This window comes from Pan troglodytes, chromosome 23 (assembly GCF_028858775.2).
Source record: "Pan troglodytes isolate AG18354 chromosome 23, NHGRI_mPanTro3-v2.0_pri, whole genome shotgun sequence".
In the NCBI taxonomy this organism is placed as follows: Eukaryota; Metazoa; Chordata; class Mammalia; order Primates; family Hominidae; genus Pan; species Pan troglodytes.
Window position 1 is genome coordinate 52,403,613 of NC_086016.1, and position 26,016 is coordinate 52,429,628.

Below are 26,016 nucleotides of genomic sequence, written 5' to 3' on the forward strand. Positions count from 1 at the left end.
CACCCGTGGGGGCCCACCTTGACTGAGAGCAGCCGCGTCAGGTAGATCTCGGTGATGGCCTTCGTCCGCTCCTTCTCTTTCACGCTGCCTCTCTTGGACTTGCCCTCGTCCACCTCGTCGGTCGGCCGCACCAGGTGCCACACCCGGTTCTCCTCCTCCAGGAGGGCATGGCCTGTGGGGAGCGGGCACTGAGGGACCCCTACCCAGGTCTGGGGTCCTGGGTCCCACAGGGAGCGGTGGTGGCAGGGTGGGCAGGGGTGCATGTGTCCAGGGCGGACGTGGTCCACGCCGACCACCAGGGGCTGGAAGGAAACGGGCAACAGGGAGGGACTCACGCTCCCCAGGCAGGTCCTGCTGGCTGTCCTCCGGCTGCTGGGAGACCCCCACCTTGGACAGGATGAGGGTGGCTCCATCCCGGACCTGGGGAACACGGCGGTGAGGGTGGGCTGTGCCTCCAGGGTGCCCAGTTCTCGCCCGCCCCGGCCTACACGCTCACATTGTAGTGCATAAGGGTGTTGACGCGCTTCCACCGGCCCTCCCGCTGTGACGTCAGGTCCAGGTCCGACAGGATCTGCGCTGTGGAGCCCGGACGCCACTCTGTGGGAAGAGACAGCCCAGCTTGGGCCCCGGCCACCCAGGTTCCTCCCACTGCCCACCACTCCCATATGAGAAAGCTGGTCAGGCAGGATACCGCCCCAGGACACAGGCCAGGCACATGGGCGCGGGTGCGCAGACGGGCAGGGGCCGGCACTCACCCAGGACCACGCTGTCTGGCCTGGGCCAGCAGGAGCAGGGCTGCCCGCGGTACACCTGGTCAATGATCTTCTCCTTGACCTGGGAGATGGTGTCACAGTTGAGGACCTTCACCGGGATGGCGTCCACTCCCTCGTCCTGCACGATCACGCTCACCGTCTGCCAAGACATCCGGGATGAAGCCCAGTGGGAGGCCCTGCTCTTACCTGCACCATGCAGGAGCCACTCCCTGCCCCACCAGCTTTGCCCACCACAGCAGCACCCTCGGGCAGCAGGCCCCCGCCAGCCGGGCTCCGAGCCCCTGAGGCTTATGAGATGACCACACTCTGCCCTTCCCCTGCCAGCTTTGCCCACCACAGCGGCACCCTCGGGCAGCAGGCCCCCGCCAGCCCGGCTCCGAGCCCCCGAGGCTTCCCAGATGACCACACTCTGCCCTTCCCCTGCCTGCTCCGGCTCAGCAGGACAGAAAGACGGGGACGGCTCAGAACCGCTCACTCAGGCTGTCACGCAAGCTCATGGAAGCACATGCACAGACACAGAATACACACATCTCACGCATGCACAGGCTCCTGCCACACCCACTGGTCATGTATGCACAGAACCCTGGACACACCTGGTGTGCCAGGCCCTTGTATGGCCTCCAGGAGGTGGGGGCGCCCGGGAAGAGCTGATGCGGGGCCCGCACACTTAGAGCCTCCAGAGCCCACAGCCACCAGCACCCAGGCCCCTCCCTGAGGCCAAGTTAGAGCAGGCTGTAACTCGAATCCACAGAGGAGGTGGACGGCCTCTGGCCTGTGGGTCCCATCTGTGGCCAGGGGATGCCCAAGCTCCTTAGCCCAGATCCGAGGCGCCCATGGCGGCCCCCACCCCAGAAGCTCACCAGGGGTGCATACTCCACATCATCCCCCAGCAGCCCCGTGTCGTTGAGAGTGTACTTGGCCTTCTTCTGTACCGCATCCACCGGGCCCTTTTCCACCTGATGTTTGATGGCCTTGAAGAGCTTGTACAGGGGCTCCCCGGCACTGTCCTGGAGTAACACGGAGGGGAGGCTGGGAGGTCAGGGGACCTGGGGCCTGGAAGGGGCCCCCGGAGCCCTGGCCAGAGGCATGGACGGGGCTGACCATGTCGGGGGCAGGAAGCAAACCTGTCCAGGCAGGGCCCACCTCAAGGTGCCGTACAGATAGGGGAACGCTGGAGGGGATGGCAGCAGTCTGCCTCGTCCCTCAAGCCCCAGCCAGGCTGGGGTGGAACCCACCTTGAGGTACTGGTACAGGCAGATGGACATCCAGTTGGACAGCATCCTCTCCACCACAGTCTCAGACCTGGGGGTGCAGGGAGGCCTTGTACCGAGTGACCCCGTAGTATTCCTGAGGCCCAACTGACTCCTCCAAGCACCCGGCCACCCTTGCGCCAGCCTCGCCCCCGTCCAGCCTGGGTGTGGCCTGCAGTGAGGACTACCTGGTGGCAGCTCCAGCCCTTGTGGGAAGTGTGCCACCTTCCTTCTGTTCTGCAGAGGGCTGACACTGTGACCAGCTGAAACCACTGGACAGGAAGGGCTAGAGTCCGGCTTTGAGTTTGCGGCCGGGGACACCACCCCTAGACCGTCCCCCACCACCAGCGCTGGCTGGCACCTGCCGGCTCCTGGGGGCCCAACAGGCCTCTGTGCCACCCGCCACCAGCCCCAGAGCCCCTGTGGCCACCCCGCCCGTGGCCCCGCCCGTGGCCCCGCCCATGTGCACCTGCGCAGCATCAGCTTGGGGTTCTTGGCCACCACGTACTGCTCCAGGAGCTCCAGGAAGAGCGTGTGCATGATGTCCGTGTAGTACTCCAGTTTCCCGTGCAGCGCCACCGTCAGCAGGGACGCGAAGTAGACCTTGGCGCGGGCCGAGAACTCCCGCTGGTTCTCCAGGGTGTGGATGAACTGTAGGGGCCGGCGGTCAAAGCCTGCCCGGCGCCACCTGTGTGCCCTCCCGCCCGCCCGATGCCCGGCTCACATTGATGAGGAAGGACTTGCTGTTCAGCAGGTTGGAGAACTGGTAGAGGGCCTGCTCCACCACCGGCCGCCGCGGCTCGGGGATGTCTAGCTTGCCGGTGATCATCACGTCCTTGTCGCCGTCCTTGGAGGGCAGGAAGAAGACGCGGTCGGTGTAGGTCTTGTAGTCCAGCACGGGGATGCCGGCCTCGTGCACGTCGTTGGTCTGGTCCTCCATCTCGATCATCAGGTCTAGGGGGAGGCTGGCGTGAGACGTCCCTGGCCATGTGGGGCCCTGACCCCCACACTACACACAGCATCCCCGCCCCAGGAGGCGCCCGAGCACCAGCCCCCAGGCGGTCCCTACCCGTGAATTCCTTCTTGCAGCGGTCCCGCACGCTCTCCTCCAGGCCCTCCAGCTGGGACTTGATCTTCTCATACTCTCGTTCGGCCTGCTGGCTCTTCCTCCTGCAAGGCACAGGGGGAGCTCCTAGGTTCTGCCGGGGCTGGCCGCTCAGCTGCCCGGATGAGGAGGTGGATCTACACGCCTGCCTGTGCAGGGCGGCGGATGAGGCCAGAGGGGCCGAGGCGGGAGGGCCGAGGGCTCAGGGTGTTGGCGCAGCCGGGGGGCGGGCTCACCAGTAGCAGTAGACAGACACCGCGATGACGACCACCATGGGCACGATGACCAGCGGCAAGATGAGGCTGAGCGGCACGTCGCTCACCCGTGTGTCGTACTCCACGCGGCCCAGCACCCACTCGCGAGAGCCGAACTTCACCTGTGTGGGGGGCCGGGTTCAGCGCGGTCCCGTGGGGGCGCCCCCCGCCCGTCCCCGCTCACGCACAATGAACTCGGGCAGGTTGTGTGTGGTGTCTCGTTTCTGCCGCCGCTTGGGCGGGGGCTGCACCTCCGGGGGCTCACAGTACAGGTCGGTCTCCGTCAGCGTCTTCATGGTGCAGCGCTCGGCACCCACGAAGGCCTCGGCCTCCTGCAGCGTCATCGCCTTGTTCAGATTGGTGCCCTGGGGAGGGGGCAGTGGTCGGGGTGAGGAGGAGGGAACCAGGGACAGGTGGACCAGCTCTCAGCCCAGACCCGAGCAGGACCTAGACACCCGGGGCTGCACCGTCCTCACCCGGGCGTGGATGAGCTTGTTGACCTGCTTCTTGACGCCACCTGTGAAGTTCTCAAAGGTGGGGTCAGGCACGTACTCGAAGGCCCCGGCCTCTGTTCTGAGCAGGGCACGGTGCCCGTCCATCTCGATCAGCACCGTGAGGTTGTAGGCCTCTGGCTCCTCAGGCACAGCCGGGGACAGGAAGACGACCTTGGTGTCGTTGTGGAACACGTAGTCTGTACCCACCACCTGCAGGCAAGTCCCAGCCGTCAGCCCCCGGGCGCAGACCCCGCCCTTCCTGGGCACGATCCCATGGGCCGGTGCCAGAGCTGAGCCCACGCCAGGACTGACCGTCATGGGCTGCAGGGATTCAGCCTCCCGCGGCGGCTGCCAGGACTGCAGGGGCTCCGCGATGACCACCATGGCAAACCTCTGGATCAGGCTGAAGCCCTGACCCGTGACGTTGATGCTGCGGCCACCACTGGGGAGGGCAGTGCCTTCGTGGGCTCGGCTGGCAGGGGTGGTCCCTGCAGCCTCCGCCCTCCCGTCCCCGCCCACCCTGGCCCTGACCACACGGGGCTTCCAGGTGCATGTGTGGGTCTCGGTGGGCAAAGGGGCAACGCGGTGGGCCGTGCTGAGCACGAGACTGTGCGGCAAGTGGGCGGGGGACACGCGGGGCCTGGTGAGCGTGGAGCCTCTGGTGTGCCCGTCTGGGTTTCTAGGAGGAAGTGGATCTGGGGTGCAGTGGGGTTTTCCGGAGGCCGCCTCCCCCTGCACAGACCAGCCCCACCACATTCCTTTCAGCACAGTCAGCCAAGGGCACTGAGGAGGCAGCTGGGTGTGGGGAGCAGAGCGGGGCGGGCAGGGCACTGAGGAGGCAGCTGGGTGTGGGGAGCAGAACGGGGCGGGCAGGGCACTGAGGAGGCAGCTGGGTGTGGGGAGCAGAGGGGGGCGGGGGGACACCAGCCTCACCTGGCAAAGCTTCGTAGCGGCTCGAAGGCTCGCAGTACGGGGTTTTCGCGGTAGGTGAAGAAGATGCCGGGGTTGGGCACGGGGGACCCCCCGTAGGAGACCTCCAGGAGCATCTGGCCCCGTGTCGCCTGGGGGCCAGTGACACACTGGAGCTGCGCCCCAAACTTCGTCCTGGGGGAGGGAGGGTGCTGGTCTGCATCAACCCCTCCCCCGGGACCAGCCTCAGCCCGACCAGGCTGGCCCCGCCATCCCCTCAGGGCCACTCAGGTCTCAGTAAGTGCCCCCCTCCATACCCAGGGCCAGGGCCAACCAGACTCAGCAGCTGGCGATGACACCCACACTTTACACGGGACGCCGTTGAGGGTCACCCGCACGTCCTCCTGGGAGCCCGTGTCCAGGTGGGTGCCGTGGATGGTCAGTGTGGTGCCGCCCGCCTGCGGTCCCTGCTGCGGCTCCACACTGAGAGGCTTGGGCTGCTGAAAGAGCCGCAGGGGCACTCGGGTGAGGACGGGGCACAGGACGCCCTCGGTCCTGGGCTGGATGGTAACTGTCGTGGGGAGGCGGCGGGCAGAGCCCCTCCTCCCGGTCCTCCCGGGTTCGGCAGGTCCCCGAGGCCAGGTGCTTACTTGGAAGGTGAACTGGACATTGGGAGGCGAACGGCCCAGTTTCCCAAAGACGTCCACCTCGACACCCCCCGTGAAAGGCGCCTCCGCAGCCTCGATCACACACACGATCCTGGCGGGCGACAGGCAGTGTGGCCCAGGCACTCCCCGACCCACCCCACACCCTGACACCCTCACCCCCTCAGCCTCTCCACCCACCCAGTCACCCGGAACCCCAGCGTGGGTACTGACCCAGCTGACAGGGCCCAGGCCAGGGCCGTCCACTCACCGGGTGGACACGGAGTAACGTTCCGGCTGAAAGGAGCAGTTCCGGCCGGCCACAGAGATCCTCTGGATGTCCCCTGCTTGGACGCCCAAATTGGACCCCAGGATGGTGATGCGGATGCCCCCACCCAGGGGGCCCGTCTCAGGCTGGATCTGAAACCATAGAGCCGGGTGAGCAGGGAGGGGCTCACGCCAGGGACGAGGGAAGGTGTAGGCCAGGCTTCGAGGGGCTCACCCTGGTGATGACGGGCGGCGGGCACTCGGAGGTGGTGTTGCACAGGGCCTCATACACGCACCTGCTCTGGCCCCCGCACCACGCACACCTGTAGTCGGGGTTAGCGGCCCGGCACAGGCTGCAGTCGCTGCGGCCAAAGGAGCAGTTGTAGAGGGTCACTGCGGGGAGAGCTGCCGTCAGTGGTCACCCCGTGCCTGCCCGCCCCCGACCTGCTCCCCACTGCGCCCACCTGTCCCCCCACCCACCGCCTTGTGCCCACCCGTCCCCTGCCCGCCCCCCACTGCGCCCGTGGCCCCCACCATGGAGCTTGCTGTCGATATTCTTGCCGTAAGACTTGACGTAGAGGTGCAGGGGCAGCGTCTCGTTGGCATCGTGGGACAGCTGGGGGACACGCAGGGGCACACTGCACTTCCTGCCCCCACAGAGGGGCGCGGGGCGGGGGTCACGAGGGCAACCTCCCTGTGGCCACCGGGTCCCTTCCCAGCCAAGGGCAGCAGGGGAGGCCTTCAGGTGTCGGAAGTTCGGGAACCCCATGGATGCTGCTCTGTGCCACTCTGTCCCCAGGGAGGCAGAGGGCAGAGGGGGCTTCCCCAGCAGCACAGGGCATGGCGAGCCCCTGGCTGGGCTCTGGTCCCTGGGGTCTCCCTGCTGCCCCTCCCCTCACAGTCCTGAAGGTGACCCCCCACCCCACCCGGGGCCCTGGGGTCCAGCAGCCGAGCCGGCCTGCCCTGGAGCCGTACCTTTGGGGTCCGAAAGACGAAGGTCCCAGATTCCTGCATGGTCACCGGCTCCATGAACTTGAGCAAGTCACTGCCCACGTGCAGGGAGGAACCCTGCAGACCGTGCCGTCAGGACCCTGGACAGGCGGCTGTGGCACCCTGGCCCTCCTCCCAGAACCCCTGCAGCCCCTCCTCTGTGCCTACAGTGTGGGAGCCCTCTCCTCACCCCACACATGCCCGCCCCTCAGATTACCATGCCAGCTGACCCCTCGGCCACTCCTGAGCCCAAACACCTGTGTCTGCAGAAGCCTCTGAACGTCCTGTGTGGGTTTCCCACGGCCACCTCCACCACTCATCCACACCTGAGAGCATCGCCCGGCCCACCTGACATCGTGGCCCCCACAGCTCCCTCCTCAGGAGGTGGCACTGGCCCCTCAATCTCCACACGCCTGCCTCCTCCACTGCCTCTGTTCTGGCCCATCCAAAGGCCCCCGAGTGCTGCCTCCTGGCCTCTGTCCCCGATAAATCCTGTGCCCTCTACCTCATGTGGGGGCCCCGAGTCGGGGGGCACGGGTGGAGCTCAGGCTTCCCACACACCCATCAGCACTGGCCGGCACCCCCTCCCTCTGCACCTTAGCCTGCCTGTCACCGGCCGGCACCCCTCCCTCCGCACCTTAGCCTGCCTGTCACAGCCGGCACCCCTCCCTCCGCACCTTAGCCTGCCTGTCACTGGCCGGCACCCCCTCCCTCCGCACCTTAGCCTGCCTGTCACCAACCGGCACCCCTCCCTCCGCACCTCAGCCTGCCTGTCACCAGCCGGCACCCCTCCCTCCGCACCTTCACGGTGTCCAGGTTCTTGCCCTGGAAGTTCACATCTGTCTCGTGGTTCATGGGGATCACCAGGGGGCTGGGTCCCAGGAACTGGGGACAGCTGTCCTCCTGGGAGAGCAAGGCTGGTCAGGTGCTGCCTGGGCACAGCGGAGCAGCCATGCCCTGAACAGTCCCCTGAGGCCCCGAGGCCCCTCACCATGTGGGCACGGACGATGCCGTCCTCAGGGTTGGGCGAAGCCTCCCGGCACTCGTGGTAGCGCAGGTCCCACTGGCAGGTCCAGCGGTTGCTCACGCAGGAGATGCACCTGCGTCCAGAGGGGATCGTGAGCAGGGCTGGGGTGGACGGGCAGGGTGGGGTCGACGGGCACGAGACACTCACGGCAGGTTCTCCTCCAGGCTCATGGCCTGGCGGCAGTCGTAGAAGGGGTACTGGTAGGATGTGAGGAAGATGTTGCCTCGTCTAAGGAGGAGCTGGATGGTCACGGCCACGTGGTCTGCAGACAGCAGAGGGGGAGGCGTCAAGGTGGCGGCCGCAGGGCCGAGGGCCAGGCTGGGCCTCCCCCGGGGCTGACTCCTGGGGCCGAGGTGGAGACCCCTGGTCTTCAGGGGGCCCTGCCAGGACGCCCCGCATTCATGTTGTGCGGGGCCTGCCACCTGCTATCAGATCTCGGGTGGGGCTGCCAGGACGCCCGTTCACGCTGGGCTGGACCTGCCAGCTGCTATCAGATCTCGGTTCGGGTGTCGGGCGCAGCACCGGGCTTGCCTTTCTCCCCCGGGTCCAGGTTGCTTTCATACCCTCTGTTCCCGCAGGCACTGAGGGCAGCGGCTCCTTGGAGTCTGGGTGGGACCTGCCAGGTCCCTGCCCACGTCACTGCGTGGCCCCACTGCCCCCAAAACTCAGGGGACATGGGCGGGACGCCTGCCCTGGCCCACATGCGAGGCCCTGCAGCCTCTGGGAACGGCCCTGCTCTCTGAAGCTGGACATGGCAGGAAGGGGTGAGGGGCGTCTGCCGAGACGACGGGGCCTGGCGCCTGGCACCCACATGCCGTTCCGGACGTGATGAGGGAGCAGGCTGAAGACAAGTCACCTTTGCTACAGGCCTGGGGGGCGTGGCTGCGGACAGCCCAAGAGGCCAGAACCTCCCCAACAGGCACAGCAACCCCACCACAGGCTTCATTCAGGCTGGGCCCCCAGAGCAGCTGCGGAGTGTGCCTGTGCAGAGCCTGCACCCAGGGGCCAGCAGAGGCGAGAGCCCGTGTGCACAGGGCCCCGTGTGACCGAGAAGGGCCACCCGGGGGCTCGGGAAGGGGCCTCACCCTGGCCTGGCGGCGTGACAGGGATGCTGCTCGGGGAGTTGCAGATGACGGCCTCGCCCTCCACGCGGGCGGGGTGTGGCGGCGACCCCCCAAAAAGGCACAGCAACTCGTCCTCCTCGCTCAGGGCAGGGAGGGGGCTGACGGTCAGCTGCACCTGAGGGAGGGGCCGTGCCGCTCACACTGGGAACCCCGAGTCCTGTCAGCCCACCTGCCTGTGACCCGACCTCCCTGCGTGTGTGGGCGCACGGCCCAGTGGAGCCTCCAGAACCCGACTCCACGTCTTCCAATACAGGCCTCTCTGTGGTCACCCCAGCAACTCCTGGGACAGGGCCTGGGTCCACCCTGGATATGGACAAGCCCCACCCCTACCCGCCCAGGTCATAGGGGTCCAGGGGGCCAATGGAGGGCGGGCTCCATCCCTAAGGCTCGGTGCCCAGAGCCCAGGTGGGGGAGATGTGGAGCCCTCCCCTGCCTGTCCCAACAGCTCCCAGCATGGGGGAGCCCCCACCTGGCCCGGCCTGGGGCCCAGGACCCCCACCCCAGCCCCACCACGCACCTCCCCCTGGGCCCGCCGGCTCATGTTCTGTGGCTGGGCGCTGGTGACGGCCACGCAGGACTTGCTTCGGCTCCACAGCCAGTGGCTGGCCTCCTCGGCCCGCGGACACTCGGCCTTCCGGGTGCATCTGCAGGCGCAGGGGGCGGCCTCAGCCCAGGGTGGAGTCTTGTTCTCCCAGGACAGGACAGTGCGGTGTGCCCCCCGACCCAGGCCACGACCTCCCGGGATCCCAGAGGCAGGCCGTGTCCCCGAGCCACCCCAGGCACTCACCGTCCCTCGACGACGCACCAGCCGCAGTAGGGGTCCTGGGAGTCGCGGCACTGGGTGCAGGTCGGGTAGCTCAGGCACTCCTGCACCGGCAGCCGGAACACCTAGGGCAGCGGGGCCATTGAGTGGGACCACAGCAGAGGCCGCACGGGCCTTCCGCAGACCCCAGATGTCCCCAGACCGCCAGCTTGACCCAGCTCTGTCCCGGGGCCTCGGGAGCCTCAGACACCTCAGGCTTGATATGAAACAGTTCTGGCTCTGGGTGGCCATGCCAGGCCCAGGATCCCGATGGGAGCCCAGGGAAGCCTGGAGGTCTTGGCTGTGGTGTCTCCCGGGGCAGCTCCTGTCCTCTACACTGGCTCCCTCCGAGGGGTGCTCCTAGGGCCGGCCTGAGGGTCTCTTGCACTAACCCCCCACAAGCTTGGGGCCCAGGCCCATGTTCTCCACTGACTGAGCTCACGGGGGCTGTGCAGGGACCCCGTCTTCCCATCCACCCTCAGCAACACCCCTCAGACACCAACCCAGGTCCCTTCCATCAGGACGGGGCAGAGGCGGGGCCAGAGGGAGAGACGTGGTTGAGACCACAAAGGACAAACAGAAGGAGCGGCAGAGACGGGGCAGTGCCAGAGAGACGCAGGATGGAGGCACTGCCCGGGACCCACCCAGCCACCCCTCATCCAGCCCAAGGAGAAGGGCCCAGCTCTGCAGCACCCCGTCCTCCTCTGGCCCCCGGGCCTGTCCTAAGGGCCTGGGACACAATGACCGGGCATACTTGGCCTAGAGTGCTCTCCGGGGCTGCGTCTGGCTCACCTTGTCCTGGGTCATGGCGTACAGGCTGGCCAGGTCTCCAGACAGTACCAGGTCGCGCTTGACTCTCTTGTTTATCTCCACAAGGATAGAGTCGTACTCTGAGGAGGTGCCGTCTGGGGTGAGGTACACCTGTGTGTGCGAGGGCAGGCCGGTGAGGGTACCGGCCTTGTACACAGACGGGCCCTCCAGAGCCTCCCCGCCCCAGCCTGGGCTAAACCTTGAGGATCCGGCCATCAGAGGTGCCCAGAAAAGCAACAGTGTGGTTGTTCTCGGTGGCGACCGTCACGGCCGTGAGGTTCAGGCCTCCACGCTGCAGCACGGCTGTGCCTCTGAGCCCGTCGCGGCTGCCCAGCGGGTAGGGCAGGTGCTCCGAGCCACATGGGAAGCTCTTGCTGGAGCCCTGCGGACCACAGCGTGTCAATGGCAGGCAGACCCCCTGTCCTGAAGGGCCCTCTCCACTCGCACTCCAAGACTCAGGACAGGCCCTTCCCTTCCTTCTGGCACACGTCCTACACATGTCCCCGAGAACAGGACGCACGTGGCAGGGAGCCCCACCGTGCTCACTGTTGTGTTCCCCAGTGCCCGACACAGGCCTGGGACTGGCACCGGCGTGAATGGCACTGAGAGATGCGGCACCCACCCACGCAAGCGCCCAGGCTGGCGAGAGCCACGGCCACACTGCTCACGTGCACCCTCCCCAGCAGGCTGGGACACGCAAACCCATGCACGGACGCCTGCAGTCCAGGCCCCGCGAGAACACACTGAGGCCCATACCGGCGCGTGGCCGCCGCACTGGATATCGCCGTGGAAGGGCTTGTAGAAGATGTCACGGGCCTCCCGGGTGCCTGTGTAACAGGCGTTGCGGTTGGCCTCCATCTTGGCGTGCACCTCGTCCAGCGGGAACAGGCAGAGGCCCGCACCGGGCCCCCCACTGCTCCGGCTGTCTCTGCTGAAGACAGCATATAGCACCCTGCCAGAGCCAGGCGCAGCCACGGAGGCGGCCAGGCAGGTGCCAAAGGCAGCGGCGTGGATGTCGGGGTCCCGGCACTGCAGGTCCATCTCCAGGTAGGAGTAGTAGTTGGGGTCTTCTCTGCACATGCGTGCCAGCAGCGTGCGGTTCCGGGCCGGGTGCTTGTCCTGCTGGTTGAAGACAAAGAAGACGTAGGGGCCGTCCTCGAAGGCCGCCACGAACTGCTGTGTGTTGGTGGACAGGTAGCCGGCCTTGTAGGTGGCGTGGTCCGTGTAGGCTTCAAAGGCCTCCCTGCTGTCGGTCCGGTCCAACAGCCGAGTGCTCACGATGATGCCGTTGTCGTGCGGCCCGTTGCCTTTGCCCACAAACAGCACGCGGTCACCACCGGGACCCGTGGAGCTCACCAGCCCCACTGTGGCCACACCCTCATCATTGCTGGCCACGAAAGACTTCTCCCCACTGCCGTCCTCGTAGAACAGGCGGAGGGAGATGTTGCTCAGGGCGCGCAGAGCGCAGATGCCCTTGAAGAGGCTGCCGCACTCCACCAGGCGCTTCCTGGGAGGGTCGAGCAGCAGCAGCTGGTTGACATTGTCAGTCATCTCAGCCTCATGGCACTGGCTGGCCTCGATGGGCGGCGTGCACTTCTTGTTGTCCAGGGCCGGGCCCGTGGCCACCTGCTGCTCCAGCTGCAGCTTCACATCCAGCTGGTAGAGGGCATTCACCGCCCCCAGGTACACCACGCCTGAGGCCTCATCCACAGCCAGGTGGTTCAGCTCTTTCTCGCTGCGGAAGAAGTCCAGCTTGCGGGGCCTCAGGCTGGCACCTGCGCCCAGCAGGCCCAGCAGGGTCAGGGCCCAGAGCTGCAGTGCCATTGCCCCCCGCACCCTGTGGGAAGAGAGAAGGGTCAGGGGAGCCCCGACCCAGAGGACCCCCGATCAAATCCCTCTCCAGTCCCTGCCCCAAACGTCAGAACATGGGAGAGAGGGTCACGCCACTCCACGAACTGAGGAACCTGGAGCTCCGCCCCTTCCTGCTTCACACCCCCGCCATCCTCGAGGTCTCGCCGGAGACCACTTCTCAGCCCTCCTCAAGTCCACCCTGACTGACCACTGGGGCCAAGGCACTGCCATCGCCTGCTACAGGATCCCTCCCGGAGGTGCTGAAAACACCGGCAGGCCTATCCCCGAGGCAAGGAGTCGACGTCCCCAGAAAGGCTCTCAAGTGCTCACATTCATGCCCCCTGACCTGTGACCCCAAGGAGCTCCAGGTGGTCGGGACGCACCGGCCCCAGCGCACAGGCTCAGGCTGACAGACAGACCCCTGGATGTTGGAACAGGCGGCTCACGCATGGGGCAGAGGTGAAGGACACGGGAAACCAGAGGCTCGGGTGAGAGCGAGGGGTGCCCTGTGCATAGCCCAGCAAGTGCACATGCTGTTTACAACTGCCCGCCAGAGCCCCCAGGCGGCCTGAGCCTCCCTGACCACCTCCAGGCCCCCTGCCCTGGTCAAACAGTGGAAGCCAGCAATCACCCATAGCTCCTCGCTCGGCCCATGTCACGCCCAGGGCAGAGCCTCGGAGAATCGCCCACCCACCCCTCGCTTGGCCCATGCCGTCCCCAGGGCACAGCCTCTGATGTGCGCACAGCGGAGGCAAGAAGGGGACCTGGGGAGCCAGGAGCAACTCCAAATCCACCAGGTCTCAGAGGCAGAGGCCCCCACATCTGCAGCCTGGACAGGCTGTGTCCACATGCGTGTGTGTAACCGAGCACGTCTCGGTGTGCGGTCTGTGCCTGGGTCCGGGTGGATGAGGGGGATGTGTGGTGTGATGGGTGAGCTGCTGAGGACCAGGCTGAGCTGAGGGTCTCCCAATAGGAGGAAGATCCAAGGCCCCACAGGTGGACCCAGGACATGCGTGGTCCTCTCTCTTTCCCTCCCTACCAGACTCAACTGCATCTTGGGGGCTCAGACACAAGTGGCAGACAGGGCCCTTCTGCCTCTGAGCTCTTCCTCAGGGTGGTCCGTCCCTCTCACGCTAGGGACCCTGCTCCATCCTGGCCAGGGATCCCTACATCAGCCTCCCCTGCCAGCGCCCCCTCCTCATGCTCCCAACCACCCCCACTCCTGGGCCCACCGTCATCTTCCCTGAGTGCACCAGTACGGGGGGCTCCCAGGTGTCCAGGGCAGCCCTGCCATGGCAGGTGCCAAGGGGGTCCAGACTCGATGGCAGAGGGTCACGAGGGATGGAGGCCCTGGCCTCCCCCACCTCCCTGTGCAGGCCCACCCCGTGCCTCCAGAGGGACTGCCACATCCTCTCAGGCCACCACAAGTGTCACCTCCCTGCATATGTCTCATCCCCTCGAAACGCAATCCTCTTTCTCACCACATATTTGAAAGTTTTGCCAGGCCCTGTGGCTCACGCCTGTAATCCCAGCACTTTGGGAGGCCGAGGCGGGTGGATCACGAGGTCAGGAGTTTGAGACCAGCCTGGCCAACATGATGAAACCCCGTCTCTACTAAAAACACAAAAAAATTAGCCAAGCGTGCTGGCACCCGCCTGTAGTCTCAGCTACTCTAGAGGCTGAGGCAGGAGAATCGCGTGAACCTGGGAGGCGGAGCTTGCAGCGAGCCAAGATTGCACCACTGCACTCCAGCCTGGGTGACAGAGCGAGACTCTGTCTCAAAAAAAAAAAAAAAAAGTTTTAAGTGTACAAAGAACAAGCCATAAAATGCAAATGTTTCCACATCGCTGTGTCTCTGACGGCCAGGCTGACCACGACAGCCTGTGACCCATTTCTCAGGTGAAGAAACTGAGGCACGGAGCAGAATTTACCCAAGGCCACACCGCGGGCATGGGTGGGGCTGGGATTCTGACATGCAGTGGGAGCAGCTTGGCCTCTGACCACTGTGTTTCTCCACCCTTTTGACACCCCCCCAAACCCCCTGGCCTCTGTCCTCCCAGGAGGGCAGGGGAGCCCGCTCTGCTGCTCCGTAGCCAGGGGAAGTGTTTCTCCCGAGCCTCGGCTTCGGGTGAAGCTGCATTTACTGGCACAGCCGCCCTCCACCTGCCCGTGGCAACCCCCCGTTCTGATTGCCCGCACGCTTCCTGAAATCTCTTGAGGTGTAACCAACATGCAACCGACCGACAACATCTGAGCCACCCCAGGGCCCGCATGAGTGAGACAGCGCTGCACTGGCCTTCCTGCTCCCTGGGGGTGCGCCCATCAGACAGGCAGCTCCTGCCCGGCACAGAACTCCCTCCCTGCACTGGGGGGTTCAGTGCTCAGCTGCTGCCCAACCCCTGGAGCCCCCTGCCCAACCCCTGGAGCCCCCAGGTGCCCACGAGCACAGCAGCCGCTGGGAGAGGTGACCACCCACAGGCAAGGAAGTTCCTGGCCGACTGGTGGCAGAGAGGCTGGGTAGGGCCATGGGACCCCAGGCTTCACCAGGATAGGGGTGATCAGCCAGGAAAAGATGCTGGCTTTAGTGAGAGACAGGAAGATTCTACAAGCCCACAGGAACCTCTGGGCATGATCCTGGTGGAGGGGGTTCTATGCCCAGCTCAGCCAGGGTCCCCCGCTGTGGCTCAGTGGCCTGTCCAGGGGAGAGGAGAGGAGGGCACAGGAGTCCCAGGCCTCCAGGAGAGGCCCGTAGGCTACAGCCACAGCCCATGGCCCTACCAGGGAGGAGCAGCGCCTGCCCGAAGGCTCCCCAACCCCCGCTGCGCCCCTCCCCTACCCACAGCCACCCGGGGGCAGGTCCCGCAGGCCCCCGCCTTCTAAGTGCACCCAGTGGCGCCAGCGGGGGCAGGCAACGTCCAGGCCCCTCGGCCCCGCGCCCAGGCCTGCTGCCCTCTCCTCCCAGCCCCGCTCACCCGGCCCAGCTCGGTGGCAGTGGCAGAGGCAGCCTCAGCCAGGCGCAGCTCCCGGGAATGAATGGAATGCGCCCGCAGCTGGGAGGGGAACGCGGGGGCGGCGCGGGGGCGGGGCCCACGGTCCCCTCGGATCTGGCCCGGACCGTGGTGGGGCAGCCTGGGGAACCCTGCGGCGCCCCTAGCCCCAGGAAAAGCAATGGCTCTGGGCCCCCACAAGCCACCCCTCACCCGTCCCCCAGCTTCCACCCAGGGAAGACACTCACCCACCCGCCAGGGCTGTAGGGGCCCCGGTACAGGAAGAAGGCTCTCCTGTCCCTGCCGGGGGCTGGCACACCCTAAGTGCTCAATAAACACCACCGTGTGCCACCAGGGAAAGCCTGACTCCCAGGGTCCTACCGGCCCAGGCTTTTCAGGGTGGCAGGCGCGGCTGGGGTGACACCCTACAGGTGGCAGCTGCCTTCTGGTTCCTGGACAAACAAGGCCTCAGGTGACCTGCCTGCCCAGGCCCAGGAGCAAAGGGCAACCCACCGGACCAGCAGCAAAGCTCCGGCGGCGCAGGAGGCGCCAGGCACAGCCAGCTACGCTTCCTGCTGCCTGTGTTCCTGGAACAGGAGGGAGGGCGGGCAGCAGGCACTTCCTGTTTTGAAGCCCTCCTGGGACCCCCACTTACGGGGCTGGCGGGGATTTCCTCGGGCCCTCTGGTGCCTTCCTCCTGGCTGAAGCTCGGAGGGGCACTTTCAAGAGGCCACAGCAACTCCGGCTGCTGCTGGGCAGGGAAGCTCCCCACTTCCATCCAGACCAGGCCACAGCAACTCCGGCTGCTGCTGCCCACAAAGCGTCTGCACAGGCACCCCCCCCCCACACCCCCAACACTCCAATTCCCAGCCCTGATGTCCCAGAACCCGGTGCCACTGTCTCACTGCAGACCACTCCACCTGAGCAAAAGCTTGGCCTGAGCAAAAGCTTGGCCTCAGAGAACCATGGGGGCCTCACAGCGGCTCCATGGGCAGGGAAGCTCCCCACTTCCATCCAGGCCAGGCCATGGGAAGGGTGGCAGAGTGACAGGTATGGTTGAAACCTGGCTGGACAGAGCCTTGCAGACACCACATGGCAGTTCTAGATACCTCCGGCCTCCCTGTCCACATAGCCCCAGCCACCCACTGCCTTTCCCAGGTGGGGTGCAGACCCCTCACCGAGGCTCCAGTGGTCCAGCTCAGTTTCTGCTCCAGGCCAGCATCGAGATTCTCTAGGAGGCAAAGGAGAGACGCCGGTCACAAGAGGAGCCCGGTCTGCTGTGGAGCCCCCCACCTCTGTCCCATGCTGGCGGGGCTTGGGGGAAGAAACATCCCACAGGACCCCATCTGGCCTTTGCCTTCCCTCTGGCCCCTGCACAGCCCCTTCCTCAGACACCTCCAGGGCTCCTGGCACTCCCCTCTGTCAGGGGCTTTCTGCCTGTTTAAACTAGGTATGGCTATTACTTTGCTTAAAATAAAAGTTGCTTTCTGAGGCTGGGTGCGGTGGCTCCCGCCTGTAATCCCAGCACTTTGGGAGGCCGAGGGAGGAGGATCACGAGGTCAGGAGATCAAGACCATCCTGGTGAACACAGTGAAACCCCGTCTCTACTAAAAATACAAAAAAATTAGATGGGCCTGGTGGCGGGCGGCTGTAGTCCCAGCTACTCGGGAGGCTGAGGCAGGAGAATGGCATGAACCCGGCGGATGGAACTTGCAGTGAGCGGAGATCGCACCACTACACTCCAGCCTGACTTCGTCTCAAAAAAAAAAAAAAAAAGTTGCTTTCTGAAAAATACGCACACCCATGACCCTGAAATTTCACTTACTAGCTGTGTGACCTTGGGCAAGTTACTTAACTTCTCTGTGCCTCTTTCTCCATCTGTGGAATGGAGACAGAATAGTGAGCTACCCCCAGAGGTTTACAAGGACTAAATGAATTCATTCACAAAAAGCCTCAGAGTGTTACACTGTAGCATTCAGCAATGCTTGCTATTGTATCTTCCCTTGCTATTGTATCTTCTAGTTCTGGATAAACACCGACTATACCCACAGGGAGGCACAGACCCAGGGTGCTTCTCCGCATGGTTGGCTTTAGTGAAAATTTGGCAGCCACCCAGCATCCCACCAGAGGATACTGTGGAAGACTACATGGTAGATGCAGGTGCGTCTGTGCTGATTCTGATGGGGAAGCCTGGGTGCAGTATTTGGCCCCATCCGTCTCTGAGAGGCTCCAGAAGCCGTCAAACCGAAATCAAAATAGCAGCCGGCTAAGGCTGGGTGCGGTGGCTGACACCTGTAATCCCAGCACTTTGGGAGGCTGAGGTGGGCGGATCACGAGGTCAGGAGTTCGAGACCAGCCTGACCAACATGGTGAAACCCCATCTCTACTAAAAGTACAAAAATTAGCCGGGCGTAGTGGTGCGCGCCTGTAATCCCAACTACTCAGGAGGCCGAGGCAAGATAATAGCTTGAACCTGGGAGGCGGAGGTTGCAGTGAGCCGAGATCGCGCCACTGCACTCCAGCCTGGGCAACAGAGTGAGACTCTGTCTCAAAAAAAGAAAAGAAAATAGTGGTGAACTTTGGGAGCAAGGAGGAGGCCACTGCAGTCCAGCCCAGGCCAGAGTGAGACTGTCTCAAAAAATACACACACACACACACACACACACACACACACACCCCACAATAAAAAAGTTCAAGGAACTTGAACTAGACCGTGAACTGGCCGCATGTGGTGGTACAGCCTGAAGTCCCGGGTACTGAGGAGGCTAAGGCAGAGTAGCTTGAGCCCAGGAGGTCTAGGCTGCAGTAAACTGTGATCGTGGGTGAGGAGGCTAAGGCAGAGTAGCTTGAGCCCAGGAGGTCTAGGCTGCAGTGAACTGTGATCGTGGGTGAAGAGGCTAAGGCAGAGTAGCTTGAGCCCAGGAGGTCTAGGCTGCAGTGAACTGTGATTGTGGGCAACAGAGCGAGACCCTGACTCTAAGATTAAAGCAAAACACAAGTTTAAGATTATATTTACATATTGCTTGTCTAAATAAGAAGCTGAGCCAGGCACGGTGGCTCACGCCTGTAATCCCAGCACTTTGGGAAGCTGAGGTGGGCGGATCACCTGAGGCTGCAGTGAGCTGAGATCACACCATTGCACTCCAGCCTGGGGAAAGAGCAAGATTCTGTCTCAAAAAAAAAAAAAAAGGAAAAGAAAAGAAAGAAAGAAAAGAAGGCAGGCTCCACTCTGCCTCAGGATGTGACTCTCCAGGCCCTCAATAGCCACCCCTACAACCAAGGTTCAGCTACTGAATCCTGCTCAGGCCCCAGAGTCCACTGCAGCCTGGCCAGGTTGTGTGCCAGCAAAGCGCCTCCTCCCGCAGGGCCAGGCCCCGCTCTCCTCCCACCCCACCGGGATCCTCATGTGCCCTGTGCAGCAGGACCCGGGGTTGGACATGCAGTGACACCAGCAGGGGGGCGGCGGGAAGGGAGGTGAGCTCCACAGCTGTGCATGGACTGTGCTACCCTGCTGCACAGGTAAGGGTTAACCCGGCCAAAGGGCTGGGGAGAGGATGAGGTTTGGGGGGGCAGAGGGCGTCCTTTTGACCTGAGACTCAACAGCACCTTTGTGAAACGGGCGAAAGGCTGCTCCTCTGGCAAACTCAGAAGCCAAAGCACAGGGCAGCACCGGGTCTCCTGAGAAAGCTGGGACCCACAGGGACTGGAGACTGCAGCTCCCAACGGAGGTGGCAGCCATGGCGGTGGCACGGTACCCCCAGACCTGCCATCTTGAAGGGACGCCACACCGGCCTGTGTGCCCCATGCCCACTCCCTGCAGCCCCCAGACTTCTCCCTGCAGCACACCCCCAGGCTCCAGCCTCCACGGGCCCAGGCCCCAGGCGTGGGGGGGGTGGGCAGCCAAGGTCAGGGGAGGCTGGCTTCCGTCCCGCCCATCCCGCACGCCCTCAAACAACCTCCCGAGTGATCGATCCACTCAGGAAGCCAGAGGCAAGACCCATACTCCACTCTCCTGGAGGAGGCTTCCTGCCGTCCTCTTCCCTGGCCCTCACAGTGGAGGACGGCCATGGATTTCCCCTCCCAGAGAATAATACCATGATCCCTCCACCCTCAGTCTGGGGCCCTTCCTGGCCCAAGTCTACCTCCTCTGCCCGGCCTCTGGCTTCTCCCACCTCCATCCATCTTGCCCTCAACACTGAGCCAGGCTCCATCTCCTGCTCACAAGATTCCCGCTTAGCTACCCCAGAAAAAGGAGTTTCTTCCTTAGGTGGCTGTGGTCACACCTGACGCTGCTGCACGCAGGGACCTCGAGGCCTGAAGTCCAGAGCCAGACCAGTGAGTTCACACCCCAGCTCTGTCACGTTCTAGCTGGCTCATGTGGGCCATTCAGAAAGCTGCTCTGTGCCTCAGTTTCCCCATATGTAACCTGGGGGTCATTATGGCGCCCACCTCAGAGGGCTGCCTTGAGGTTGAGTGGGTGTGGAAATCTTTACAGCTGTGCCCACTCAGAGAACGCTGCCTCACGACATTCCCACGTCCGTGTTCACTGTGCTCCCTGGAAAGCCCCTGCCCATCCTTTACACCCCGAGACACCCTCCCTAACCCAGCCCCTGAGGGATGGGCCTTGCTCTGTGGTCTATGGTCTTCACCGACAGGCCCCGGCTGCCCCGCCGCCCTGCCCCAACAAGTCCAAACACTGGATCTGGTCACTGGGCACCTGCCGGTCCAAACTCAGTGAGCCGGGAAGGGGTGGTGACATGCAGGGGCGCGAGCCCAGAAGAAGACCTGTCCCCGCAGGTCACCCCCAGGCCAACAGAGCAGAAGGGTCTCCTCCCCCAACCAGAACTCCGATGCAGGCCAAGGGCAGCACAGGGATGCTGGGCCTCCCCTCTACAACCTAGACAGCCTGGGAGGCAGCCGGAGCTGCTTGCTGGCTGGGCACCTGTGGCCCTCTCCTGGGGTCCCTTTTCTTTTTTTTTCTGACCAGCAGCCCCCAGGCCCCTTGCACGGGCTGAGTCTGGCCCCTGCCCCTCCCACTGGGTAAAGGTAAACAAGAGGCATGTAAGGGGGAAGGACAGAGCCCTACTCCAGATGAGGCCAAGAGTGGGGGCTGCCAGGCCCCCCAACTCCTGCCAGCCTTGGTTCTGAGACCGCCCCAAGTCTTGGCTGCACTGCGGGGTGGTTCCAGTGGGGACTAAAATTGGGGGTTCTCTGCCTTTCAGTATTTTCAAGCAAACAGACTGGGCCATTCTTTTCTTTTTTCTGAGACAGGTCTCACTCTGTCACCCAGGCTGGAGTGCAGGGGCATGATCTTGGCTCACTGCAACCCCCGCCTCCCAGGTTGAAGCAATTCTCCTGCCTCAGCCTCTCCAGTAGCTGGGACTACAGGTGCACGCCACTATGCCCGGCTAATTTTCTGTATTTCAGTAGAGATGGGGCTTCACCGTGTTGCCCAGACTGGTTTCGAACTCCTGAGCTCAGGCAATCCACCCGCCTTGGCCTCCCAAAGTGCTGGAATTACAGGCGTGAGCCACCACGCCCAGCCAGACTGACCATTCTTAATGCTAAAATCAAACCAGCACAAAGCAGTCAGGCCCAGTGGGAGGGGAGGCCCAGCTTGGGGGCTGCTCTTGGCCAGGCCAGGCTGTAGGCTCTGGCACGGGAACCAGAGAGGGCAGGGGCCAGAGGAGGTGCATGGGCAGCGGCCCGGCAGGGGCCAAGATGGGGATCCAGGCAGCAGCCGCCATGAAGAACTAGGAGAGCTCGGGCCTAGGCCTGGGAGGGCAGGAGGGGGTGGCATGAGCACCTAGGACATGGGCGGTGGAGAAGGCAGGGGTCCTAGGGCTGTGCGGCCCTCCAGGGCTCAAAGGATTGGGGTGGACACAGGCCCTGCGTGGAGGGGGTGGGGGGCCGGTGCGGGGGCGGGGGAAGCAACCTTGGACGAAGTGAGCGATAGGCTGCCCCAAGCACAGGCCAAGGCGCGTCTGAGAGTGGCTGTCCCGGAACGGGGCGACAGGCGTCACAGAAAAGCCACGGAGGCCCCGGAGGCCCCGCAGCCAGCAGCCAGGGGGCCGGGCCAAAGCTAGCGACACACGCAAATCTGCAATTATCCCAGAGCGCTAAACAAATCAGAGGAAACAAAACAGACGCGCCGGCGAATCCCAGCCTCCGCTGTTTTCAAAACAAGCGCGAGGGGGATGCCGCGGGGCGTGGGGCTGGGGGGTCGGCAAGGACCCCAGCCGCCCCTTCCCGCAGCGCCGCGCCCGTGGGTAGGCGCGGGGAGGGACTGGTTGGAGAGCGCGCGAGAGACCCGGCGGCCCCGCCACCCAGCCCCACCCACCGGTGACCCGGGTCAGAGTTCAGCCCAGGAGGCGGGGGGCGGCCCCCCGGAGCCAGCGCGGCGGGGAGCGGTGTCTCCTGGGTGGGTCTGCGAGCCCGGTACCCGGCCAGAGCCAAAGGCGGGCACCCGGCCTGTGTGGAGCGCCCTGGACTATTCCTCCCAGGCCGACCCAGGTGGCACAGCCCCTCCCCCGGCGCCGGCACCGCCAGACTCCCCGGAGGGCACAGAACGGTTGCCTGGGAGCCAGGGGCAAAGCGCGCCCGGGGCCAGGAAGCGCGGGGACTAGGCCCGCGCCTCCTCGGCGCCGCCCACTGCCCCCCGCGAGCCCAAGCTCCACGGCCACCGCCCGCGCCCTCCCGGGGACTCCGGCCCCCCGTCCGCCCCTCGGCCTCGCGCACCTGGAGGGAGCACGTGGCCGCCTCTGGGACAAACCTCACCAGGCCGGGGACCCAGGACGCGCGGGCGGGTGGGAGTCTGACCCGAGTAACAATGACGGCGGCGGCGACAGTCACACGAGCGCAGGAGACGTCGTCCCCGCGGGGCGCTCACCTGGCGTCAGGCACATCGGATCGCACAGCCGGCCATTACCTAAGTCCTCCGAGCCGTGGAAGGGGCGCGGGGAGCAGCTCCGCCCCGCCGATGGTGGCTCCGCCCGTGCCCCCGGTCGGTCTCAGGGCTCGGCCCCTCCCGGCCCAGCTGCCAATCATGCACGACCCTGCCCGGAGCAGCCTCCCGCAGGACTCTGGACCCAGGGTCAAGGCCAGACTCACCAGGGGCAAAGGCCGAACGCTCCCGGCACAACCCGACCGAGGAGCTGGGGTGGGGCGGGGCGGGGCGGGGCTCCAGGGACAGACTGGTGTGGAGGCCTGAGCCTCCCTTCAGTGTCTACAGCGGTCCCCGCTGGACTCTCGGCTGAGGACCCCTCCCAGGTGGAGGCCGTCGCACCCCTTCTCCGCCAGCCTGGTTTCAGGGCGGGGTTCCTACTTTGGGCCAGCCTCCCCTGCAGTCTGGGCTCTGGGTCCCAGCAGGAAAAGTCACCCTGGCTGGTGGCAGTGATGGGGTCACCAGCCCAGGATCCTGGGGGTGCCCCATGAAGCCCCAGCTCCTCCTGTCACCTGCTCCAGCCGAGTTAGTCACAGCCCCCACTGGTCCACACCTCCTGAGGCACCCAGGCCACCTGGTACCCAGGGCCTCTGTATCTAGCCCTGGCCCTCAGGCACCCCCTGAGCTCACCTGGCCGTGCCCAAGGGGCCTGCCCCAGCCCCCTCTCCGCCTCTGCACCAATTGCAGCCCCTGTATATGGTGCGTCCCTAGACTGGGGCCCCAGGCTGCCCTCCCATCCTACACACAGTTGTGAGGCCCTCCTCAGCCTCCTCTCTGGCCACGGCCCACTGGCGCATCTGGAGGATGGTCCTCCCCAGCCCTCAGACAGAAGGTGGGATCCAGTTGGCTACGGCGCCCTGTCCCCACACGCACCAGGCCTGCAGAACCACCTCTCTCCTCAACCACCCCTTTCGGGGTCCCAGCCCCCATCCTGTCCAACCTGGGCACAGCTGCAGCCCCCTCTTGCTACACCGTGGTCCTTCGGGTCAGAAAGCTGGGCAGCGCAACGAACCCGCCGATGTCTCCGTGCTTCCTGAGGACCTCCTGTGGGAGGGGTGGGCACTGCCAGGCGTAGCCGATGGCTACGGCAGGAACCACCAGCTCATCAGGACAGGACACGCGGTCAGACAGCGGAGGGACTCGCGTGGGATTCTGGGGCTCAGTCACTCCGAGTCTCTCCTGAAAGGAGGCCTCCCGGCCCACCGGCACCCAGCCCCACCTGCAGGCTCTCCTCTGAGCGGCCCCCACGCATCTCCCCCTTTCCAGCTCAACCCCGCAGCAGCCGGCTGCTCAGAGACCAGGTCCTGCCTGGATGCAGCTGGCTCAAGACCAGCCCCCGCCCACAGCCCCCTTCTCACCCCCGGGGTGGGCGTTGGGGGGTGGATGGGTGAGGCCCCAGCCAGTGAGCAGTAAGCAAGGCCTGTAATCTCCCCGTCAGCCTGTCAGCGCCTCAGCGGTCACCCCAGCCCCGCCTCGCCCATCACCGCTGAACCCCACAATTAGCTTCAGGCACCGCGCCAAGCCTGTGTGCCAGACACCACTTGCACACATGACCACACATGTGCAGACACACATGGCTGGGTGCTGCCGGAAAAGCCCTGCCAACAGGGTCTCACCCCAACATCCAGAACTCGTCCCCAGTACAAAGAGCCTGGGAGAGAAGCCTCAGGCCGGGGCACTTGGGCTAAGAGGGGCAGTGGGGCTCTCAGAACCCAGCGTTGCCTGGAGCCCCGAGGGAGGGGCCATGTGTGGCATGGGGGAGGGGGGCGGGGACAGGGCCGTCTCAGCAGAGGAAAGGGGCTGCGTCTGCCCAGGATGAGTTGGGGGTGGCATGGGGAAGTGGGGTGGGGGCAGGGCCATCTCAGCAGGGGAGAGGGGCTGCGTCTGCCCAGGATGAGCTGGGGGTGGCATGAGGGAGGGGAGCGGGGCAGGGCCGTCTCAGCAGAGGAGAGGGGCTGCGTCTGCCCAGGATGAGCTGGGGGCTGGTGAGGCACAGGGTGTTGGGCAGGACCTGGGTCCAGGCCAAGGGTGAGGCAGCCCAGGATGTGGGCTGGGCCCCACAGGGGCAAACACTCAGGGCTTTGGGAGGCCAGAGGGACAGGGATTTCCCAATGAGGAAATGCCCATCTCAGAGTGGGGGCAGGACAGTGAATGGGAGGTGATGCCCGTGGCTGGAGCTGTGTGGGGAGGTGGGTGCCCCTGGAGGCCAGGTCCAGCCCCTTGCTCCACGCGGAGGCTTGCTCTGCTCATGGTGGAGCTGAGGACTTCAAACCCCACAGGGCCTGGTCGAGAGCCGCTGGGCCCCAGGTCTAGATGTGGAACTGGGGGACCCTCCAGCGAGCTTTGCTGGGCCTGGGCGGCCTGCCTGGGGCGCCCCACCTTCACGCCCTCCTCCCTAACATCCTTTTCTCCTGAGGTCCCTCAGGGTGGTCACCAGATCAGGCTCGGTGCCAAGATAGGAGTGGGGAGGCCAAGCCCCTCAGCTCCCCTGGCCAATCTCTGAGGCTGAGAGGGAGTTGGGGGGCCATGCTGGAGCATCTCCCTCCCACCACCTGCCCCTTGCCCCTGTCAACTGCGGGCTCCACTTAAAACAGCTTCTCCCCCTCGCTGGTGGGAGGGAGGCCCTGGTGTCAAGCCGGTAAGGCTGGAGCAAGGCTGGGCACAGGGCCTGGGCTCAGCAGTGTTCTGTGTCCTCCATCTCCTCCAAAGCAGGCCCCAGCTCTGAAAACACACCTGACAGGGCTGGGATCCACAGAGTCCTCACCTCCTGCTGGTCCTCAAACCCCACTCTCCATGGCTGGGTCCCTGAAATACTTGGATTCCCCTCAAGCCCCCCGCCATCCCGCCAAGCTGTGGCTCCCATGCCACCCTACCACGTCTGAGTCACACAGGCCCAGGCCTCCCTTGCTTCCCCCAGGAGAGACCCCCCACACTCCTGCTTCTGGCCTGTCCTCAGAGCCCCAGAACTCACCTAGGTTCAAAGCCAGACCCCAGCTGAGGACAGAGCATGGACCCCAGGCAAATGCAGTGACAATCACAGAGTATGCTCCTACCACAGCCACCCACGCAGCCTGAGGCATAGCCCCCTGGAAACTGCCTTGGCCTTCAGCACCCCACTTTGGACCAGCAGGGCAGGGGGGTTCCTCCTCTGAGAAGTCCTCAAAGCTGCCTGGAAGGAGCAGACAGTGCCCCCAGATGCCAATCTGACAGGGGGCCCAATCTGTCTCTGAGCAGGTGGCATGCTGGCTCGGGGGCACCAGACCACAGCAGGAGGTCACCTGGGAAGAGAGCCGCAGCCCTACACAAGGCTCATGGGCAGGAACCGTCCCAGCCACAGGAGCAGACGCCCTTGCCTGGCCCCTCAGGGGGCCGTGTTCACACAGGAGGCCTTCTCAGAGGGGGACACCAAGCACTTCTCTCTCTTGCGCTTGCTGCGGGACTCAGCTGGGGCAGCATCAGGCCCAGAGATTGGTGCTGGACACTGTGTCTCCACACAGGGCCCCCCATGGAAGCTGCTGACCAGCTGTGCCAGAGGGGCCGGGGCCCTACCCCCAGGAGCCCAGTCCCTGCCTCTGATGCTGCTGCTGCTGGGACCCTGCTGGCAGAGCTGGGGGCTGAACTGGGGCTGAACTGGGGCAGCACCTCCCTCTCCTGCCCCAGGCCTGGGCCGGGACTCAGCTGGCACTGGAATGAGGAACTATTGGCTTTCAGAAGCCAGGAGACCTTAGGGGGCTGAGGAAGAGAGCTGGACCTGCCCCCAGGCGCCCTGATCCCAGCCCAGGGCAG

General features: G+C 64.9%; 1 protein-coding gene across 25 annotated transcripts in view; it reads right to left on the reverse strand.

Annotated features, from left to right (window-relative positions):
- The window catches only part of PLXNB2 (plexin B2), a 33,517-nt gene that overhangs the window by 3,690 nt on the left and 3,811 nt on the right, over positions 1-26,016 (reverse strand). For 3 of the 25 annotated variants that reach the window (XM_016939479.4, XM_063807750.1, XM_063807760.1), the window contains 30 exons: positions 16,466-16,518; positions 11,206-12,286; positions 10,649-10,831; positions 10,432-10,560; positions 9,625-9,725; positions 9,355-9,481; positions 8,799-8,952; positions 7,861-7,975; positions 7,678-7,786; positions 7,488-7,589; positions 6,672-6,764; positions 6,231-6,312; positions 5,932-6,089; positions 5,701-5,849; positions 5,436-5,544; positions 5,149-5,285; positions 4,810-4,980; positions 4,189-4,318; positions 3,859-4,086; positions 3,571-3,747; positions 3,365-3,504; positions 3,093-3,193; positions 2,748-2,977; positions 2,493-2,674; positions 2,009-2,075; positions 1,634-1,780; positions 756-912; positions 497-597; positions 336-420; positions 18-172 (listed from right to left, as the gene is read on the reverse strand). In XM_016939479.4, coding sequence (XP_016794968.2) covers positions 18-172; positions 336-420; positions 497-597; positions 756-912; positions 1,634-1,780; positions 2,009-2,075; positions 2,493-2,674; positions 2,748-2,977; positions 3,093-3,193; positions 3,365-3,504; positions 3,571-3,747; positions 3,859-4,086; positions 4,189-4,318; positions 4,810-4,980; positions 5,149-5,285; positions 5,436-5,544; positions 5,701-5,849; positions 5,932-6,089; positions 6,231-6,312; positions 6,672-6,764; positions 7,488-7,589; positions 7,678-7,786; positions 7,861-7,975; positions 8,799-8,952; positions 9,355-9,481; positions 9,625-9,725; positions 10,432-10,560; positions 10,649-10,831; positions 11,206-12,273 — 4,887 coding nt within the window. In that variant the 5' untranslated portion in view covers positions 12,274-12,286; positions 16,466-16,518. Of the gene's footprint in view, positions 1-17; positions 173-335; positions 421-496; positions 598-755; positions 913-1,633; positions 1,781-2,008; positions 2,076-2,492; positions 2,675-2,747; positions 2,978-3,092; positions 3,194-3,364; positions 3,505-3,570; positions 3,748-3,858; positions 4,087-4,188; positions 4,319-4,809; positions 4,981-5,148; positions 5,286-5,435; positions 5,545-5,700; positions 5,850-5,931; positions 6,090-6,230; positions 6,313-6,671; positions 6,765-7,487; positions 7,590-7,677; positions 7,787-7,860; positions 7,976-8,798; positions 8,953-9,354; positions 9,482-9,624; positions 9,726-10,431; positions 10,561-10,648; positions 10,832-11,205; positions 12,287-15,272; positions 15,358-15,535; positions 15,889-16,458; positions 16,519-17,112; positions 17,166-17,999; positions 18,264-18,303; positions 18,436-22,176; positions 22,250-26,016 lie in introns of those variants that run through there. The other 22 variants (XM_054675893.1, XM_063807751.1, XM_054675898.1 and 19 more) reach the window with 17 other exon arrangements.